This window comes from Neofelis nebulosa, chromosome 3 (assembly GCF_028018385.1).
Source record: "Neofelis nebulosa isolate mNeoNeb1 chromosome 3, mNeoNeb1.pri, whole genome shotgun sequence".
NCBI classification, from domain to species: Eukaryota; Metazoa; Chordata; class Mammalia; order Carnivora; family Felidae; genus Neofelis; species Neofelis nebulosa.
In genome coordinates this window covers 87831781-87853755 of record NC_080784.1, presented here as the reverse complement: position 1 = coordinate 87853755, position 21975 = coordinate 87831781, and the positions used below count along the sequence as shown (strand labels likewise).

The window sequence follows — 21975 nt, the reverse complement described above, 5'->3', positions numbered from 1 at the left end:
ATGGGGTGGAGGAGGCTTGATAAGTTTCCAGAATTCTGATTATATTAGGAACCTTCTAGGAGGGGAACTGTAGGGCAGAGCTTTGTTGGGCTTTAAGCCTTGGAAGACAACCTCACGCCTACCTCCTATAAGAGAGAGAGAGAGAGAGAGAGAGAGAGAGAGAGAGATGCCCTGTGCAGACTCCCACAGGAGCCACGTAGGGATCTCTTGTGGAAGGCCTCACGCCTTTCCTGGGATAATAATCCTGGATCAGGCATGGGCATCTTGAAAAACAAAACACATTGAAACCTACAGAAGCGGCTCTCAGGGAAGGCTTTCTTTCGGAGCTGGAGGAATTCTATGGCGAGGGTGGACAAAGATGCCTACGGTAAGATTTATTCGTGTTAGGCCTTCCTTTAACTCAAAGATTTCTTGAGCTGTTTTAAAGCTGTTGGGAATTTTCTTAAGTTTGCACCCTTTCTGTGACCCCGGGTTCAGGTTTCCAGGTAGTTCTGTAGGCCCTATTATTCTGCTATTGTTCCTGTCCCATTGTTCATGACCAATTCTGCAGAATTTTCCTCAATCCCTCCTCCTGACATTTTCCTTCAAGAAACAAAGTTCTCTGAGTTATTTTCTTTTTTTCTTCATGCTGGAAATATTAGCCTCTATGAAGAATGTGAGGCAGCCTCCCTACCCCCATACTGATTGCGCAGACCCTTGTGCCAGAAACCAGAAGAAAAGAAGGCAGGCTTGAATCGAAGAAATGTCTCTGGCAAATAGGCCTTCAAACTGGTGGCAGAAGCCTGTCTTTTAAGAACAAACTAATTCATTCTAAGAAAAAGCCGAACTAACGGAAAGGTCCAAATTCTGCAGATTCTTCGGCGATCTGGGGAATGCTAGACTGTGAATCTCTTGACAAAGGACACGAACTGGAGCTCTCTCGCAGACACAGGGCACCGAATAAATGCCTGCTGAATGAATGAATCATGTTACCTGCTCGGCTAGAATCTGCTGCTGCTGCTGCTGCTGCCTTTGCTCCCGCAGGAACTGTTGCTTCTGCTGCTCCATCAACTGGGCCCGCTGATCAATGAGCATCTGTTTCATGAGGGCTGCCTGGGGCTGGCCGCCTAGGAAGCCAGGGCCCGCGGGACTGGCTCCGGAGACCATGCCGCCCGAGCCTGGGGGCACGGAGGACTGCATGGGGCCTGTGGTCCGGGGAAGTCCAACTGGGTGCTGTTCCTGGGAGGAGAAGAAGAGAAGAGAATGCAGAGATTTCATATTTGAGAAAAAGCATGGGGGCAGGGGCCCCAGCTTGCGGGCCTGCGGGGTCCTGAGTGGCACGCACTCTATTCCCATAAAACCCACCCAGTGGTCCTCAAATCTGGCCTTACCACCGTGGAGCTGGAGAGATACAAGGGAACGGTAATGGAGCACGGCTCTGGGAAATCTGACAGCAAGGCCAGTCTGTTTTGGATGAGACTGATGACGGGGCAAAGCCTGGATGTTCGGCTAACATTCTGCGTTCCTCCAAAGGAAAGGGAAGAAGCCTTCAGGCTGGGATCACCTTAAGTCTGGAAGAGACAGCGTGCCCCTACCTCTTAATCTTTACTGCCTACTTGGCCTAAATGGACTTCTTCTTAGCTAGTAGGAGAGACATTTACAGAAGAATTCTGGAATTTATCAATCAGTAGATTTACTAATTAATGGAATTCCAATTACTTGTGACATTTGAAAGCTTTGCTGTATGTAAAAACAAAATTCCTGCTGGTGGGGGTCGTTGACGGTGAGAGCTGGGAATGTGTTGCACTGAACAAAGATACGTAATCTCCTGACATCTTTAATATACTTTTTTTAAAGTTTACTTATTTTGAGAGAGATATAGAGCACGTGAGCAGGGGAGGGGCAGAGAGAGAGGGAGAGAGAGAGAGAGAGAGAATCCCAAACAGGCACCGATGTGGGGCTCAAACCCACGAACCGTGAGATCATGACCTGAGCCAAAGTCAAAAGCCAGTCGTTTAACCGACTGAACCACCCAGGCGCCCCCGACATCTTTAAAAATAGGGCTGAGCCTCCTGTGTCTGGGACAATTTATAATTGTGTGGGTTGATTTGGGTCTTCTGATTCTACAGTTGTCTCAGTCAAATGATGGCAACTTTTAAGGACTGGTTCTTAAGGAGTAGGGAGTAAAGTGGTAGAGACCTACTCACAGAGTCAAGTGACTACTTGGAGAATGTGCTCACAGGGAAAGCCTGTAACAGCCAGTGTTCACCGGGGAAAATGTGGTATGTGACCATAAAATTCAGCTTCTAGATAGTTCCTTTCTTATTCATCTACCAAGCAAGTGTTGTCTGAATATTCTGCCTTTTAATTCATTCACATTTCAAGTAATTCATCTGAACACAGAGGATCGGATGTCTGAGATGAACACAGATTAAATGGGCACACATGTAAGGACGTATCCATAGTGTGAGGTACCATCATGTCACCAAAGTAATACAAAATGAATATCAATAAGTCTAAAGTTATTTAAATATTTTTGTATCTAAGCAAACTGGATTTTAATATTTTTTCCTACTTCTGCCCTGCTACCTCTTTGGTATGATTACAGTCAATCATGCTGGCACTGTCCTCTCAAAACATGAGTTTGATCCCTGGCTCTCCTAGAGACACAGTCCTGGACCTTATTCCCCACAGCCTGGGTTTGTGTACCTTCCCTCTGCTGTGTGATGCTCAGCCGTTGGTGCTTTTCTTCCCAGCCTAAACTGGGTCTTCAGCTACTCTTCTTTCCTCCCTCCACCCACACAAACACAACAAAACAAGCAAAGCAGACAAAAACCTACTTCTCTTGCCCTGGAAACAAGAGGCCGAGAAGTCCTGGATAGTTAGTGCAGTAGCCCAGGTCACACTTAGCAAATGGAAGAATTGGAAACAGCAGAACTGGAACCCTGATCTTGAGTTGAAATTTAGTATTCCTTCTGCTAGCACGGGCCTTTACGAGACTGTGGGGCCATGGTGCTAAGTATACACCTGAGAATTGCTTGTAGACTAAATATATAGTGTGTCTTCCACAAGTGTCCTGGGTTCTACTTTTCAAACGGAAGTGTTATTGCAGAACCCTTTTTGTCTTTGTGTATTTCCTCTACAGACGATTATTAGGTAGAGAGCCGTGAAATATCTATGTTAAAAAGAACTTATACTCCCAAAGGCCAGGAGCCTTTATGCTACCAAAAAGTTTACTTTAGGCCCAAGCCCCACAGGCCTCACAATGTTTCAGAGTCTCCCCTTTTCCCTCAATAATTGCTGCCTGTTTCCAAGCCCTTCTTTCCAATGGGATAAAGCTGCTTCTTGCCACCTTTAGGAACAAATGGCTGATTGACTTAACACTTTAACAAACAAATTCACACTGAAGTATAAACAGTTAACCAATCAAAAAAAAAATACAGGTACACCGTTTTTTTTTTTGTTTCCTGTGTATTTCAGTATATTTGACACTTTCCAGTTTTTTCTTAAAATTTTTAAAGTTTATTTGAGAGCGGGGGGAGAGAGAGAGAGAGCGCGAGCATGCGTGGGGGAGGGGCAGAGAGAGAGAGGGAGAGAGAATATCCCAAGCAGGCTCTGCACTGCCAGTGCAGGCCCCACTCAGGGCTCAGTCTCACAAAGGACAAGACCATGACCTGAGCCAAAATCAAGAGTCGGTTGTTTGAGTGACTGAGCCACTCAGGCACCCTAATATTTTCCAGTTTTGATAAGGAGGAGAGGAGAAAGAAAATGAGACCCAAGGGAAGATAAAGTTTGCTTCATCTAGTTTTATGAGGGCTGGTCTGGGCTGGCCCAGGCTGGCCCTGTTTATCTTTGGGCACTTTTGAGATATTCTGGTCCTGTGTGACCAGCCCTGCCTAGCTGGGGCACATGCCCAGAAGTGGTAAGTAGTAACCATTGCTTTCCCAGCCTTTTCTCCACCCTGGAAAGAAAGGGAGAGGCAAATGAAGTGACGATGTTGCTATATCCAACCACTTTTGGCCCTTGTCTTCCTGGGGCAAAAAGAAATACTTCAGAAGCACAGTGTGGGGAGGGGGTGGGGGATGGGACTTTCCCAAAGAGATAGTTAGGTTATTACTTCCCAGGATTATGTATTTCTCCAAATGACCCCCTCCCAAAGGTTTTGCCTTCGGGTTTCTTGCTGAAGATCTGAAGACCTAGGGGGCAGGAGGGCTATGTGCATTTTTAAGGGCTTGCCTTCCATATGAAACATCCCTGAATCTAGGTTGATACACCTTGAGTACTTTCCCAACAAGCTCTCCTGCATTCAGCAGCAGGTGAGTGACACCACAGGCCCCACCTCAAGCGTGTCTTCCAAAGTGCAAAGCCCTCCAAGTGACTTGCCTTACAAATGGAGCTGGCTGGCCATTAACTGTTTCATATTACATGGCAGCTTTTAACCTCCAGTCTAAGAGAGCTTAATGAGCAATCGCTTGTCGAATTTCAGGATTTCAAGCCACCGCTCTTGTTTCTAAGGAGGACACACACTGTGTGTGCAATTAGAGAAAACCAGGCTGAGCTTTCGTCAGAGAAATGTAATGCCTTGAAGCCAAATGATGCAGTATTTTTAGTTTTAATTACTGGCTCGTTCTCCACCCCACCCCCTGCCCAGCGACCTCCCTTGCCTTCTACCAAGAATCTTAACTCACTAGCTTCCCCTAAGAAATCCAACTGGCTTCATAGATCTTCATTACTCCCCAAACCTTCCCACTCTTCAGTAAAATAAAGGGAGGGGGGAAAAATCAAAACGAGTGAACCCATTTTACATAGCTCCTTCCTCGGGGAAAAGATCTTAGCAATTTTCTAAGGGCTGGAGAGAGGTAGGAGGTGTAAAAAAACACCCTACCTCCTCCAAAGAGGCAGTTTTCTACTTCAAAAAACAGCTGTGGTAAAAATATCTCCCAAGAGCAGCCAGCTGTTTATTTATAAATCTGTGCGTAGCCAGCTTTATTTCTCTTAAGTGTTTTCAAGAACAAGCGTAGTGTTTGGGTGAGAGGGGCCGAGATTTCTGGCGGCGATCCAGGAGCGCCGGCTCCGGGGAGGGGGCTCACAAAAGGCTGAAGGTGAGGCCCCGGGGAGCTGGGACCTGGGGGAGAACTGGCTGGAGGACGCCCGGGGCTTCAGCCTTTTCCCGGAGGTGGAGGAACAAGGAGCAGCTGCTGTTCTCCCCCTGCCCCAGCAGATGGTGGTGTCAGCCCGGCGCTCCGGATTGCAGCGCCAGCTCCGCCCGCGCCCCCCCCCCCCCCCCCCGCAGATGGCTTAATCATGACTCCTGTTCCTCCCCCCCCCACCCCGCCCCCCGCCCCGCGCGTCTGGGCGGACGCTGCGAACGTGGAGCCAGGCAGTCAAGTGTTACTGCGTACAGCAGGTAGCCTGGCAACTGAGAGCATAATACCGAGCAGATGGTGTTCGCACGGCGTGATGGACATCACACACGACAGCCTGAGACAATCCAGGAATTCCCTGGTGACTCGAGGCCCTCTTTACACAAAATGAGTTCTCTCTCCATTGCCGTGTATCTCTGGGGTTATCTCCCCCCGCCCCCCTCCCCGACTGACACCGAACTGGTTTCTTATTACCGACTTTCCTTCCAGCCCGAGGGGAGGGAGATTTCAGGTCGGGGTGGGGGGAGGCCGGGGAAGGAAACGGAAGGGCTGGGAGCTGGAGGAGATGGGGGGTGGCGGTGGCGGTGGCACCCGGAGAGGGGAGGGCGAGTGGCTTGCACCAGCCCCCGGGGCTGACCGTCCGAGAGGAGCAGAGTTCCCCGCAGCCCGGCTGCACAAAGCCGGCGCGGGAGGGCGGCGCTGAGGGCGGCCTCGGCTCAGTCTGCAATCACATGGCCCACGAACAGCCTAAATGAAATTTAGGATTTTACTTAAAAAGTCCCCTGGGGCGTAATTTAGCCTCTTGACTCGAGCCTATATGCTTACAAGTCCTTAGGGGGCTCTAAGAAGTCAGGAGTGGGGCGGCAGGCCCGAAGATGCCTCTCAGCGCCGGCGTCTCTAACAAAGAAACCGCCGAGGCGGTCCCGGGCGCGGGCGAGTTGCCCCGCGGCCGCGGAGGTCCTCAGCCCGCGCGCGCTGCCTTCGAGCCCGAGAGCCGGGCGCGCTCAGGGGGCGGATTTCCCAGGCCCCTGGCACACAGTGCGTGCCTGGGGCCAGGAAGTAAATGCATGCGGAAGGCAAGCGACGAGAGAGGAGGGCTGTTCACGTAGGAAAAAGTAAAAATGATAAAATGGATGTCCCAGAAGAGATATCTGTGCTTTTCACACACATTGAACTGGATCAAATATTAGAAAAAAAAAAAATCTCCAGCCCAAACGGAATATTGCCTAGATTCTATACATCAAGAGGCTCGTGTGTCTAACCAATCACCAGTATCCAGAGGCTTTCTCCCTGCAAAGATAACTATTCAAGTTTTAAGTTTCAGAAGAAGGAAGCGTTTTCAAAGGAGGAAGCTAACGTTTCACGCAGAACATCACACTTGCTGGGAAAGAGTTCAGCAGTTTTATGTCAGAGAGCAGCACAGGATGAATCCGAAGCCCACTGCAGCCTGGATGGAGGCATCTGGCTGTGACTCCGGGAGGCTCAGGGAGGCTCAGGGTGGTGAACCGGCATTCTGAGGCCCTGGGAAACCATGTGACCTCTCAGTTTCAGTCCCCACCTCCTCAAATGAAAATCATACTGATAAGACTCCTCCCTTGACAATAGAAACTTTGGAGAGGAAAGAGTTATAGAAAGAAAATGGTTAAGCAGATGCTCAAATCTCTCCCACTTCCAGTTTGGGCAGTTCAGAAACAATTATGGGCTAAATTAAGTGAGAGGTTCTGAAAGTGTGGTTCCAGGATCAGTAGCATGAGCATCTCCTGGGAGCTTATAAGAAATGCAAATTCTTGGGGCGCCTGGGTGGCGCAGTCGGTTAAGCGTCCGACTTCAGCCAGGTCACGATCTCGCGGTCCGTGAGTTCGAGCCCCGCGTCAGGCTCTGGGCTGATGGCTCGGAGCCTGGAGCCTGTTTCCGATTCTGTGTCTCCCTCTCTCTCTGCCCCTCCCCCGTTCATGCTCTGTCTCTCTCTGTCCCAAAAATAAATAAAAAACGTTGAAAAAAAAAATTAAAAAAAAAAAAAAAGAAATGCAAATTCTCAGGCTCCACCCCAGGCCTACTGAATTGGAGCCCCTGGGAGCAGTTTCACATGCCCTCCAGGTAACTAAGATGCCCTACTGTTTGAGAATCACTGGGGCAAATACTAGTTCTGGTTTGTGGGCACTGACTGCAGCCTGGGGCATCTGAGCTCTCTGTCCCTGATTTAGATGGCAAACCCTGCACTTTAAAAAGCAAGTCAGAGTGCTGAGTTGCTTTTAGGTTTTTATTGCAAGTTCTTCAGCATTTGGAACAAAACTCTTACATTTTCAGAGGGCTGCTCAGGCAATGCAACCCCAAGAATTCTGAAAGGAGCCCATGGCCATGATTCTTCCAGGAAGGTCGGGACTCCTGCAACTTCGCTGTGCAGGCTGAACAGCAGCCAAGATTAAGGAAGGGGTGAGGCCACTGAACTCCCTTGCTCAGGCGGGAAGCATAAACGTCGCTAGACTTCCCATCTCTTGGTCTCATGTATGGTAGAACTTTGGAAAGCTATGATTTGAGGAGGGTTCTCTCTGTTGGAAAAGGTTCTTCAAACTTGGGAGAAAACCAGAAGCAACAATGGAAGAAGACAAGTTGCACTTATGGGGCACCTACCGGATGCTTTCACTTGCATAATTAAACACATTTTGTTGATTAAGAAAACCTGGGTCTCTGAGTGGTTAAGGAACTTGTCTGATGACCCACAGCTGGTGATGGTGTCTTTGGGATTCTCACTCACCCACTGACTGAAACGTGCATCTGGTCTAAATTGAGCAGACCACCCAAGAGGGCCGTGGACTAAAGAGAAGTGGGAAGGGGGTGGAAGGGAGAGAGGAATGGGCATAGGATAAACAGGTAGAAACTCTACAGGGATCAAAGGATGAAGCCGAAAGAGCACGAAAATATGCATCATTTTTTTTATATGTTGCCTGATACCCCAAAGTAGGATGCTTCTATGGTATCAACTTTGACATTTAAAGAAAGGCCATAAGATTAGACCATTCAACCATAAGTAGAAGGAAGGAACAAAATAAAAGAAAACCTTAGAATTTTCTTTGAAGTTGATCAGGTGTCAGGGCAGAAACTTGGTTTCAGGATGGTGGCTTCATTTACAGACATTCTTTGTCCTCGTCCAGAACAGTTTTTCACTGTGGGTCTGGAGCTTACAATAAACTCACAGTAGAGCCCCAACAGGCCCCACCCCATATAAAACCCTCTGTTTCTGCAGATTATTGAAGAGGGTCGGATAAAAAGATTTGTTTTATGGTCTGTGGTGGTTGTGTCCCCATGACGATTGAGTTTTAAAGCACTTTACCAATTTAGGGAGCTTATTGCTGAAACAGCAGAAACTTGAGACCCAGTGGTAAGCCTGCTAAATGGGTTCAGCAAAGTTCTTCTTTCCACCGGGAAGGAGGAGCAGCTTACATCGGAGGAACCCACCAGGCCTGGATAGAAACGTATTTCCATCATAGGCCCAGTGGCTGGCGCACCCAACCATCTACAAATAGCTTGCTATTATTATTACTGTTACTGTTTTAACCTCTCGCTCACGCAGCTCTACAAAGTCAAGGTGAGGGGAAAAGCTGTGTTTTTGGTTCTAGTTTAGCTTTTAAGGCAATGAGGAGGACTAAGACTTTAAACTTGGTTTTCCCTCCAGATTGTCAACAGAATGGAGATGCTACCCAGGCATGTAAATATATATATTTTTAATGTTTATTTATTTTTGAGAGAGAAAGAGCAAGCATGTGAGCAGGGAAGGGGTGGAGAGAGAGGGAGAGAATCCCAAGTAGGCTCTGCGCTGTCAGCACAATGCCCGATGAGGGGCCCTAACCCACGAACCGAGAGATCATGACCTGAGCTGAAATCAAAAGTCGAATGCTTAACCGACTGAGCCACCCAGGCACCTCCAGACATTTAACTGTTTAAAAAATACATTTTTGTCCCCACATCGCCTCCCAATCACAGGGAATATTTGAAACACTGAATAAATGTATAAAGAACAAAAAACGTTTTATTCATTTTGAATACTCAGAGGCAACGACGTTAATATTTTGATGTGTGTTTTTAAAAAAATATTTTCGCCAGCTTTTTCCTCTGTATACAATACACTTTCCATGGTCATGATAATGTTATATACATGATTGTACCACTGTTTCTAAGTAACACAGGGCAGTAGAAATCTCCAACCTTCGGAGTGCTTGCAAGTGACAGTTTTCCGGTAGAATGACACCCTTATGGCAGTATTTCTACCAGGCCTGTAGGTTCTCTAGGAGTCTTCCAGCATCCAACGCACAGCTAGGTCCACAGCTGCAACAGAGTAAATGTTTGCTGAACTGAACTAAGTGGCTATGATGAATTCTAGCCTAAACCAGTAACACGTATGACTGGAGAGGAGAAAAAACAAAAACAAAGATGGCCCCACACGGATGGCTTCTCTGAGCTTCAGGAATGGAGCACCCACTGAAGAGGAAAGAAAGGGTTAAAGTTGGCAGTTCAATGCAAGGCTAGATGCATCAACCACAGGAAGGGTAGGCTTTCAAGGACTTACTTGGGGGTAAAAACAACAAAAATACCATTTGTCCTTATCAGTGCTTTGAACATAGTCACCATAGGTCCCTTCAGTGGAAACACAACTTTGAGAATTATGCTTTTCCTCTGCCTTTGATGTAAATTATAGAGTCCTTTTGATCCCTTTGTTGTGATTAATTCTACCACCAAAGCAAGCCTAAATTGGTTAAAAGTTCATTAGGGTGCAACAATAGGAGCTTGATTAAATAAATTATGGTACATCCATACCATGAATACTAGGCAGCCAATAACAATCATGCCTTCTTAGACTATCTAATCACACAGAGAAAAGCTTACAATATACAGTTAAGGGGAGGAAAAACAGTTTCTAAAACAAAAATCATGTTAGACAAGGATTATAAGTTATTTTTATTTTTATACCTTTTCAAATCTTTAAAAAAATTTTTTTAATGTTTACTTTGGAGAGAGAGAGAGAGACAGAGACAGAGTGTGAGTGGAGGAGGGGCAGAGAGAGAAGGAGACACAGAATCCAAAGAAGGCTCCAGGCTCTGAGCTGTCAGCATAGAGCCCGATGCGGGGCTCGAACCCACGAACCATGAGATCATAAGCCGAGCTGAAGTTGGACACTCAACTCACTGAGCCACCCAGACACCCCATGCCCTTTTAAATATTCTATAATGAAAATGTTACTTTGAATGTTATTTTTAAAAACATGCTCTAAAAATAGTCTTTAAATTATAAAAAAAAAAAAAAAGAAAAAAGAACAAAGAAAAGGAAAAGAAGAAGGACTTATTTGCTTGTTTTCCAGGATTCCAAAATTCTGATGAAGACTGAGGCTTCCTTGGTTTCTGGGCAGCTGATGGCATCTTTGCAGAGAAGGAAGCACAAGGCAGGTCCCTGGGCCTTGTACAAGGAGGCACTAGAGCACAGGGACCTAGCGGTGAAGGCACCTGACTGTGCCCGGAGAGGACACTGAAGGCTTATCAGAAGAAGTGATGTCTCAAAATGGCGCAGGCAGACAGGAGGAGAATGGCTTCGTAGACAGAATGATCAAAGACTTGAATACATCATACCCTGAAATTCCATTTCTTTTCTTTTTTTAAATTTTTTAACATTTATTTTTGAGAGACAGGCATAGAGCATGAGCGGAGGAAGAGCAGAGAACGAGGGAGACACAGAATCCGAAATAGGCTCCAGGCTCTGAGCTGTCAGCACAGAGCCCGACGCAGGGCTCAAACTCACAAACCACGAGATCATGACCTGAGCTGAAGTTGGACGCTTAACTGACTGAGCCACCCAGGCGCTCCTGAAATTCCATTTCTAAGGTCTCATCTCATGGAAGTGCTCGTAGCTTTACTTTTTTTTTTTTTTTTAATGTTTTTATTTATTTTTGGGACAGAGAGAGACAAAGTGTGAGCAGGGGAGGGGCAGGGAGAGAGGGAGACACAGAATCCAAAGCAGGCTCGAGGCTCTGAGCTGTCAGCACAGAGCCCGACACAGGGCTCGAACTCACGGACTGTGAGATCATGACCTGAGCTGAAGTTGGACGCTTAACCGACTGAGCCACCCAGGCGCCCCATGCTTTATACAAAGATTTTATCTGGAATAGCTTGAAGGATTTAGAGTAGCAAAAATTAAAAAAAACAGCCTAAATGGTCAACATTTAGAGGATTCATGAAACTATAACACAAGCTCCCCCTGTCCCCAAATCCTCATTAAGCAGACTTGTTCTTAACAGATATGGACGGGATGTGGTGAGTTCGAGAGGGGCCTAGCTGGGTCTGGGACCTGGACTATTTCCATCTGAGCCCATCTTATGCTGTGGTGTGTGCCACAGACATCTTTAAGTGGCCATTCCCTTTTAAGACCGGGACACAGCATGAACATGAACAAACCGGGTTTGGCTAGACGCTCAGCAACAGGGCCAGCTTTTCACTGCTGATGGGGACTGACTATCTTCCGAGAATTCTCGGGGAGTCACCGGGACAAGCCTCTCTATGCTGTAGCACCCTGCTCTCCGTGGTTGTTCTCTGGAGCGGGGCCAGAACCAGCCCAATCTTTAACTTGAGAGACGAGGGAAAACCCACCGCTGTTTGCCTTCACAGGTTGTCTTCTCCGCAAGGGTGTAAGCAGATCCCCAGGGGCAGTGAGCAACCCGTCCCCCCCCCCCCCCCCCCAGCAGAGATGGGCACAGCATTCTGCCTGCATCCAAGTGGCCTGAAGGACACAGGGGCTGCAAGGGGTTTGACAGCTGCTCCAGGAACTAGGTTTTTTTGCCCAATGTTTGCGGCCTTTCTTCCCTTGATTTAAAAATAGAGAGGGGGGAGGAAGGAGTCTCAGCTGTCTTCAGCAGCGCTGCTGGGAAGAGTTTTTCTCGGGAGCTACTGTTCCCCTAAACCGTACCTTTCTCTTTTATTGCCTCCCCCACTTTCTGATGAAGTCATCACAGCGAAGATTGCATAACCGATGCAGAGGCCTATCTTGTGTTATACTGGGAGACAGGCCAATGTTTCCATTTATAGACAAGAGCACTGCCACACTGCCAAATGGAGCTCTCTGCTGCAACCACTACAAGACAGGAAGAGGGAAGGAAAGCTCCGGGCTCGAAGGCGTGCTGTGAACAGAGGCGGGCACTTCCTCCCTTCTCTGGGCAGCCTTGGGAGGGTGGCTTGAGGGACACCAGCTCCGACTGCCTGGGAAGAGCCACTTCTACAAAGCTGCCTGCTCTCGGGCCCTTTTCTCTCCGGGGAGGGTCTGGTCAGCCTGCTTTGCAGGTTTTCGGGCTGCTGAACCTGTGTGTGGGCAAACCAGGTGTGAGCGCACCGGGGCTCTGAGAAGAGGGCTGGCCTGGCCATACTCCTGAGAGCAGAAGCCAGGCCAGGGGTTGTGCGGTTGGAGGAGGCCGGGAGTCTGGGGAGGGTACGAGAAAGTAGGAAAAAAAGGAGTAACATTTAGAAATCTGGGGGTGGTACATTACATCTTTAGAGATTTTGGCTGAGAGCCAGGTTCTCAGAGGAAGCGAGTCTAGAAGAGGGGCTCCTCCTACAGGGTCAGGGAGGGCCTACCGGCAGGCAGGGATGGGGGCCATTGGACCGGGCACCTTACATCCTCAATAATTCTTGAGGTTAGGTTGTTAGATGTGTTCTGCACACAAGGTTTTACATAGGGTCACGGACAAAGCCTGACAGAATTGAAAGATACCTTCTATTTTATGGTTTTCAGTTGTACCCTGTTACCAGATCACACTGCTCTAAGTCCATCGTGAATTAATGTTTATTATAAATCCCGCATTTATCTTGTGGATGGTATTATAATCCCACACTCTTTTACAAATAAAAACATTACTTCTTTAAAAAAACCCTATTGGCATTTCTTCCTTTTGTACATATATTTGGTGACTCCAAGAAATGGAAGTGGCCAGGGTCTTTTGTTAGCCTTGAGAAGAGTTGGGGACAAATTGGGATAAAAACAGTCTTAGCAGAAACACGGGCTCCAGAGAGTCTCCTCGATTGCACCTGCACTGCAGTAAACACAGCTCTTGACTCCTACCTCACACGTGTAATATCCTGGATAACGGAGTCTGGAAACAATTAGAAATCATCCTCTACAGATCTCAAAAGTTTCACTTCTTTTATCAGAACTGCACTCAGGTAGCATGATTCAACAGTGCCTGGCATACAGTAAGTGCTCATAAATGTTTGCTCTCATTAGCACCAATATGAATAATAATGAGGAAGTTAGAAACTTTAGGTAGGGTTGTGATTTTCAGCTCATAGTTTGTTCTTTCTTAACAGTCAGGTCAGCTTCTCAGCCTTATGAAGGAAAATATCCTTTTGCTTAGGATAAAAACTAAGTGGATAGCTAAGTATGGGATCAGGCCCTCGGATGATGGTGAAGTTTATGTGAAACTCTCATTTTAGTGAGGGATAAGTCCACTCATGTTGACAACAGCATACAGACCTTCTAAGATGGGAGTTACGTGCCCATTATCTTTTGCAACTTATCCCCTCTGAAAGCATCAGTATTTCTGCTTAACCATCTGGGAGAGATCACAGTTTCCTATTTCTACCAGAAGCTAAGGCCAAGTCTGACCTCCTTATCGTAATATTACCTCCGGTGCTCACTCCCTCCTCACTTTACCCAAGTTTCTTGTGCTGATTCTTCCTCTAGCTAGCTGACTGGATCCTCCCCTTCTCAGTGCTTCGCAGATCTGGGTGAGCTCCTTTACAATACGCATCAGATCTCCGCACACACTTCCCCCCCCTAAAAGCAGCGCCTCCTCCAAGAGCTTGCCCAACTGCCACTTCTCTCCAGGTTGACTGCTCACAGGAGGTCAATATCAGGACCGGAGGGTCGGGTGATTAATGCTGGAGCAGGAAAGGGAGAGCCAACCTGCAGTTCAGGGTATTTATCAACCTGAGAAAGCTTTCCCAGCATGAAGGATCATATTTCTGGTCTTCCTTACCTTTTGGCCCGTTCCCTTAATATGCATATTTAGTTTCTTTGACCTTGATCCAACTGATTAATTTCTCCTTTGTATTTCTTCTCTTCTTTATCCTCCCCTATCGTAAGAATAGACAATTTCTCAATCGGCCATGGTGAAATCTCTCCCAAGTCATCCAGACCTTTTCTGGAAGCTGGAAACCAGCTGAGGGATGATGGGCCTCTAAATGGAACTGTAAGTCTGTCTCAGTTTCCCATTATGTGACATACAGAAAAAGCCAGTGAGAGTGAGATTCCCTTCTTTATTTACCTTAGCTTCTCGGGGCTTAATTTTTATTGAAGATTACTTTCTATATAAGCCCACTGAACACTACCTCTTAATTCATATCTAGGAGCATGTAAAAAAGGTTGACAGGGCATATCTTTCATTCCTTTGTAGGTGTAGTTGTAGAGAATTTCCAAGGAAAGAAGGAGACACTGAATCCTCATTAGTTAGTAAACATAAGCCCCCAGGGAGTGGATGCTCGCGTACAGGGTGCTGAGAGATGTCTCACAACATGGAGGGACCATCCCCGGGCCTCAGAGCCCAGCCCCATTGCCATGGAAATATCTGGGGCTGTAGCAGGGTCCCAGTCACTCTCAGTCCCTCCCAGAAACCTCCTGGGGACAGACCCCAAATACATCCCACAGACAGATGCACACACACACCCTAGGTGGGAACCTAGAGAGGTCTGGGATACTCTGACACACTTTCTGCTGAAGGAGTCACATAAATAAAGGAAGGGTGTCCGCTGAGGCTGTTAACCCCACAGAAGTGCAGGGAACTCGTTCTACAACGTAGAGACTTATGCCCACCACTGAAAGCTGCACAGTCCTGCACACCTTTAATGGCATGTTCAGTTTCAGCTTCCAGGTCTCAGAGTTGATTTTTCTTAGAGAATACTTGGCCACAGGTAAGACAAGCAAGCAAGCAAGCAAGCAAACAAACAAAGCAAACAAATAACAACTGACTCGCATAGTAGAATATAAAAATCCATGTGTATGGGTTGTGTTTACAAGTTTGCTTTGATTTTGTTGTATGGTAAGATGCTACCACCCCATGGCCAACATGCATCTATCACCCTAAAAATAAGCAGGCACCACAAACCGTCCACCTGAAATCTGAGCACTAGTACGTTACGTATAATTTTCATTAAAGTTTTCTCTCAATTCATATATAACATCCTGCTTTAAAAAATGCTTTGATTACTCTAGGAATTCCCAAAGGTCTCCAGCACCCCAGCACAATTGCAGGGGTTGCGGTTGGAATCTAAGAGAAGAAGGGCTGTCACAGCCTGGTCCTCTGGGGTACTAAAATCCAGTGAAGACACAAAGTTTCCCTTCATTGAAAAGCTGGAAAATGATCCCAGCTCATCAAAGGTGAGCCTGTGGCATGTCCTCTGGTGCCATAGGATTTCCATAAAGCCAGTCTGGTCAGATCTGGAATGATCACAGTTACATGGCAGAAAGGGGGTGGAATGGGGGACACAGGGGTTCTAGGGATTGGTTGACCTGGGGCAAGTCACTGAACATCTTTGGGCTTTATTTAGTATTCTCCTTTATAAAATGAGGACACCTGCCCAGGTGACCTCTAAGGCTCCCACCTGCCCTAAAATTCTCTGGTTCTGTTTGGGAAGAGCTTCATGGATACAAGCAAACTTGACTAGAAGCCTTGATGGAAGTAGGTTTGGATTTGAGAGAGGAGAAGGAGTAGCTACTAGCAGGAGGGAGGTGGCTGTGCCCAGTTCCCAAGCCAAGGTGTGTGGGAGGAAAGCTGCACTGACTGGGTGGTCCGACCACGGACAGGTCTCAATGCAATCACAGTCATGCGACCCAACTAACAGATGGGGAGCCACGGTAGTCTTTTAAAGGGAATAAAATGATCAAAACATTACTTTCATAAGGTTAAGCTGGTGTCAGGTAAATCAGGGATCAGGATGGGGCTGGATCAGAAGGAGAAAAGTAGGGAGGCAGGACTGAGAGGTAGCCATTGGAGTAATCCACCCAGGAGGTAAAAGGTGGCCGAGACTTGGTTACTGACTGTGGGAACTGATGAATAAGGAATCAAAGGAATTGCAAGGTGTATTTCGGCAAGAACAATAAGAGTTCACGCTCTTCACCATCTGCAATGTCTAGGGTCACACCCTGGTCCACTAGTTCCCACCTCCTTTTGCTCACACCTGTGCTCTTCTCACTCTGCCCTCACGTGGCTACTGGAAATCTGGCCTGAGAATGTGATCTCCACCTAAAAATCTAGCGTGAGTAATCCCAGTTCTCTTTGTCCTCCCTACTTTTTAACAACTGAATTTATTTAAATGTGAATATAGTATACCACCTGGCTTCTAACCGGGAGTAGGACAGTAGGCATATACCTTGAATATTTTCCAAGCCCTAACAATATATTCTGGGGATGAAGAGAAGACGCCTGACAATAACAGGAAATATGACCAAAACTGCTTGGAGAAGAAACCTTCTCATTTTTATGCTTCCTTAACTTGTTCCCCCAACTTTCTACTTCTTGCTAAATGTCTTAAGTCTTTCCAAGATGGCCCTACAAGGAATAACGAATGTCAGATGGCCCCTAGTTAAAGGGTTTTAAAAATGACAAATAGAATTCATAACAAATGTGGTACTTAAGTATTTCCTAGGCTTGGTTCGTGGGTTTAAATTCTATATTGGATTTGAAAACAGTCAGAAAATCACTCTTGGTCTTCATGCTAAGTCTTGTGGGTGTGATATACTTTCATAGGATAGTTAACATTGCATTTATAACACTGATCTTTAAAACCTAAACCAGAGATGATACTAAAAATAATTTCTAACTAAACAGCTAATTGCTACAAAACCAGTTGGACCACTGAAAATGCACGATTGAAGGATATTTGGTGGTTCCAGGTGAAAACATGCTTTTTATCAATTACTTAGAAATCAGGTGTCTTCTCTGAACGAATAAAAAAATCTTCTCTTTGAAAACCTCCCTACCCCTTATTGAGACAACGTGGAGGAGAAGCAGATACTCTGGTCTATAGCACTCTGAAATTACCACCGGGCTCTGGAAAATGGATTGCTTCACCTATTTGTTCTGTCTTTAATCTGAGGGAGGGGCTGCAAATCTCCCCATCTGTCTCTCTCGCTCTCTGGGCCCCTCGTTGCCATGGTCTTTCCCACAGCGTCTGAAGGAACAAGATTCCTTTGACGTCTGACACTGGACCTCTGCAGGCAGCCAATTTGTTTTCCTTTTGCCTTCCCATCCCCTCCTCCTCTCTCCCTTTCTAATCTAGGATATTCTTTCTGTGCATCCACCAAAAGTAATGTGTCAAACTATGATTATGTTTTCTTTTATTAAACAAGTAGAAGAGAGACAGATTGCTTTCCTCCTTTGACCAAGTAAAGGTAATAAAAGGCCCAGGGAAAGCGGGGGTTGTAGGGGGATGTTGGCGTCTGCTATCCTGGGCTAGGACAGCTCTGGTCTCGGCTCATCTAACGGAATTCTGGGCTGCCCGTTGCCAATTTTACTCAGTGGCCCAAGGTCAGCAGCAGTAGCTTCTTGGTGTTTCTGAACCAACTGAGTCTGTGCAGCCCTCAGCCAGTCCAGCCTGTGTTCTGGGGAGAAGTAAAGGGGCAAGAATAGAGGAAGGCCCTGCCCTCCAAAGTGCAGGGAAATCAGTACTTAAACAACATATTTCTTAGATTCCTGACAATCTGAAGGAAGTTAGGAAGTTCAGGAAAAAAATCCATTTAAACCTTTAAAACTTAATCCATACTTCTATGCCACTGAGAAAGCAAATGTAATTTGGGAGTCTCGCGGGGAAGGAGGTGGAGGGTACAGAGCACAGGACGATCCCTTTCCCCTCTTAGAGAGGCATTTTTCCTTCAAGTGTTTGTATCCCTTAAGCACATGAATTTTGGGGGCAAGAACTTTTAGAAACCCTGCATGATATTTATTCTTTGCACAAAGGATATAATTATAGGTACTTATAAAGAGCAGCGGGAAGGCACATGCAGACGCAGAGACCCCCGGATTGGCAATGGCAGGAGAAACTCACAGTAACACTGGACTGTGGGACACTGGCATCCCCCCACTCAGAGGCTCTCTGGAAGAGTGTTTCCATCCTTCACATTGTCTGGGGGCTCATGGAGAAGCGCGTCTTTGGGAGCTGAGATTTACAGTGCTTTGGCCACAGGAAGAGACAAGTTCTAGGTTAGAGTTTCCAGTGCTGGTCACAGTGTAACTTGATTTTATACTTTCCTGGTATGGGCTCCAAAGAAATAGGCCCACCCCTCAGAATAGTACCAAGGACTTGAGTGCCAGGAGAAGGCACCAAAAAACTGAGAGGGATGGAAGTCAGGTCAAAACCACTGGAGAGAGGATATCTGGTACCGAACAGCAAAAATAGACAGGAAGGGGGAGAGGGGAGGACAAAATACATAAACGGAGATGGTTGGAACTGAAGAAGCAGGATGCTGCTGCAGAAGAATCAGGCTGGGAAAAGTCCAAGAACAGACCCTGGCTGGCAGGTGCCTCCATCCCTGACCCCTGAAGCAGGATGAGGTTTGATTTGGAGACATGCTCATCCAAAGCTGTGCTTTCTGCTGTCTAGATGTTTGGGGGCGGGGTATAGAACAAAGATGCAATTGGAATGACATTTCTTACTTTTCTTTCAGTCTGAATGCATCTTTAGATACTTGAGCAATTTCAGATGACTGCTCCTGGGGCTTTGGATTGTAGAAGGTAGGGAAAAACGAAGGAAGGTTTCAACTTGACCAGATATTTCCTAGGCAGCCGTTCTCAATGGCTGCAAACTCACCCCAGCTTTGTTCTGCTGGCCTCAGGAAGAGAGCTTCTCTTGGGGGCCTCCCTTTGTGGGCACACTATTTCTGATCCTGCATCACTGGCCAACAGATTGGGGGCATGATGTGTGGCCGTTTGAGCCCTCCACGTGCCAGAGGGCACCCTCTCCTCTCCATCTGGGCCCCCAGATACTCAACAAAGAACAGTCTTACTGTTCCAGAACTCAAATGGAACAAATGTTTTCTTCCTCAGGAAAGACTGGGAATGTCTTCAAGTTGGAGACAAACAAAGGATGGATTATGAATGTATAGTTACTACACTTACAAAGATATGATATACCCTGATTACATACAATAAGCGGGGCGCCTGGGTGGCTCAGTCGGTTAAGCAGCCAACTGTTGATTTTGGCTCAGGTCAGAGACTAACCCCACGTTGGGCTCCATGACAGGATCCATGCTGGGGGAGGAGCCTGCTTAGGATTCTCTCCCTGGGTCCCTCCCTGTGCATGTGGGGTGCACATTCAGAAAAAAGAATAATAATAAAGTAAGGGTGAAGTTCATATTTGTCCTAAAGCTTTTACTTTTCAGGTTTTTTTTTTTTTGCATTAATGCAGATTTTTAAAACATAAAATACATATTCATGCTAAAGTACTAAAAAACTTTTCCCTGTGAGAAATGGCTACTTAAGCACCAAGGGGCCAAGTTATAGCTTTTGTGGCGTTAACATAGATATTTGCATATATTTCCTTCCCAATCTGTTTTCTCACAGATCTGAGTGAAAATCTGATTGTTTTTTGAGGCAAAATGCAGCCACAGGAACAGCTCGTAAACCTCATCACAGACACAGTGCTCAGCAACAGGAGCCATTTCCTCGGGCTTATGAGCTCTGGTAACTGTCAAAGGGGGGCCACTGATCAGAGAAATCTGGAAAGACACGAGTCTGTCAGAACGCGTGAAAGGACGTGACACGGAGGCCACGTTCGTGTTGCACAATTTGCATGAGCACTTCTGGACAAATTCTGTTTTCACATGCAATTCACAGACGAGCAGCAGCAGGGCTAATTGGTGAGGTTGCCACTCAAGTGTGGTGGGGAACAGGCGCTCTCACTACCCGGATGAATAACACAGAGTTTTGAGCCACACAGTAATTATTTTATAGTTATTTTGCATCACCATCATCCCTTTATCTTTGTCCCCCACCCCCACCCCACGGTGGAGTTGAGTAAGAAAATCACCATCCGCACCTCCAAAGTGGGATTCATTTTATTTGAAATCAGCTTAAGAATAGGAAAAGACATGGTAAGGGAACAGCTATCGTTTCATTAATATGGATGGATTATTCATGTCACTAGAGTGACAGTGAATTTGATTGTACCCTGAAGTGCCAATAGGATGCCAAACACAGCCGTGAAAAACACGAGAAACTCTGAATGGCAGAATGCTTTGGAATTCATCTGTGAGAATTCCAGTCCCTCAAGATAAGGTAGTTCCTGGCCCACAAGATATTTCAGTGTTAAGGGAAGGGGAAGGGAGGTTTAAGATCCCCTAGGTGCCTCCCATAGCTACCTTGCGAAAGGGGAAGGAGGGTGACAATTTCCCAGCCCCTTCCTAGATTGCATTAGAAGCTTTAGAAACTTAACCTGGGCGCTCTCCTGTGGGTCACTCTCCATCTCCAATAAAATCAATTGTTTGGAGGGAAGGAGAGGCCTTCTCAGTGGTGGGTCAGTCACTGGTCCTCCTTCTGCAGACCGTCCAGTATTTGCTGCCTCTGCACTAAATGCAAACCAGACTAACTCCAGAAATGGGCTTTGGGGGCAATTTTGGGTTTTCCGCCCCTTTGTTCCTTGGAGATATTAAGCCTTAAATGCTTTTTGAATCTGAGAGTTACTGATAGCACTGTATTTAAACCATATCACGTCACGTGATGAAACCTGACACACTGGCATTCACTCGTCCATTGTTCCTGCTGTCTGACCTCAATGCAGAAGTCTACCCTGTGCAGCTGAGAAACACACACACACACACACACACACACACACACACACACACCATTTAAAGAGCTAGTTAGGCTCTCGTTAAGTTCAATTGATCTCTTTTTATATTTTACTTAGAAAAAAAACACACACAACATTTAAAGAGCTAGTTAGGCTCTCGTTAAGTTCAATTGATCTCTTTTTATATTTTACTTAGAAATGGTCTACACTATGTTTTCAATTTCAAAACTTAGTGACACATTTTCACCGTATCCTCAAGCTTCATCAGTTACCACCTCCCACCTTTTTCTAATGGGGGCGGGTGGAGGTTGGGGAAGAAAGGTTTTTATTCCGCTTTCACATTTCTGATTTCAGCCTTGGTTGACAATGGTCATCCCCCTGTGGGTAGTAGGAGTGGAGGCGTCTCTTCCTGTTTGGGACAGCTGGCAGACTGTCTCCAGTGATCTGTTCATCTCCTCATGTTAAAGACTTTCAGACCTGGAAACCAGCCCCCAGTCTTTAGGCTCTAACTCTGGGTCTGAGCCTTGCCAAGTGGGCAAAACAGGGGTCTCAAGTGTAGGTGGGATGGGTAGTGACCCATAGGTATGGTGTGTCAGATAACAAAATGCCTCTTGAAAACTTTCTCCCGTGTCTCTGTTGCAATATAACATATTCACATCTGGGTTTAAGTTTTCTAGGCGATTATTATGATACTCAACATATGACTTGGGGTGGTCGGAGCCCAAATAGCCCCTAACCATAGCGAGTGCTTGGGTTCTAAGCAGTGACAACAGGATGGGCAAGTGAGGGACCTTAGGGAGGCTCGTGCCTTGTGGGGGGGTCGGAGGGGAGGAGAAGACACTGAATATAAACCCAGCCCAGGTCACAATTTTGCCCACAGCAAATCACAGCGTTACAATGGCATCTTTGACCCCTAATCCACAAAGGAACCATTCTTATTTCTTGTAGTGTGTGCATGCAAGGTTACCATAGAGTCCCTTTGATAAAGAAAGCTACACACTCAAACAGTGACCTCCATGGAACCCCATGCAAGAGTAGGC

The 21975-nt window shown here is 46.6% G+C and overlaps 1 protein-coding gene across 2 annotated transcripts in view; it reads right to left on the bottom strand.

The window, feature by feature from the left end:
* The window catches only part of MAML3 (mastermind like transcriptional coactivator 3), a 415666-nt gene that overhangs the window by 11599 nt on the left and 382092 nt on the right, over window positions 1–21975 (bottom strand). For both annotated transcript variants that reach the window (XM_058721324.1, XM_058721325.1), the window contains exon 3: window positions 973–1218. In XM_058721324.1, the coding sequence (XP_058577307.1) occupies window positions 973–1218 (246 nt within the window). The remainder of the gene's footprint in view (window positions 1–972; window positions 1219–21975) is intronic.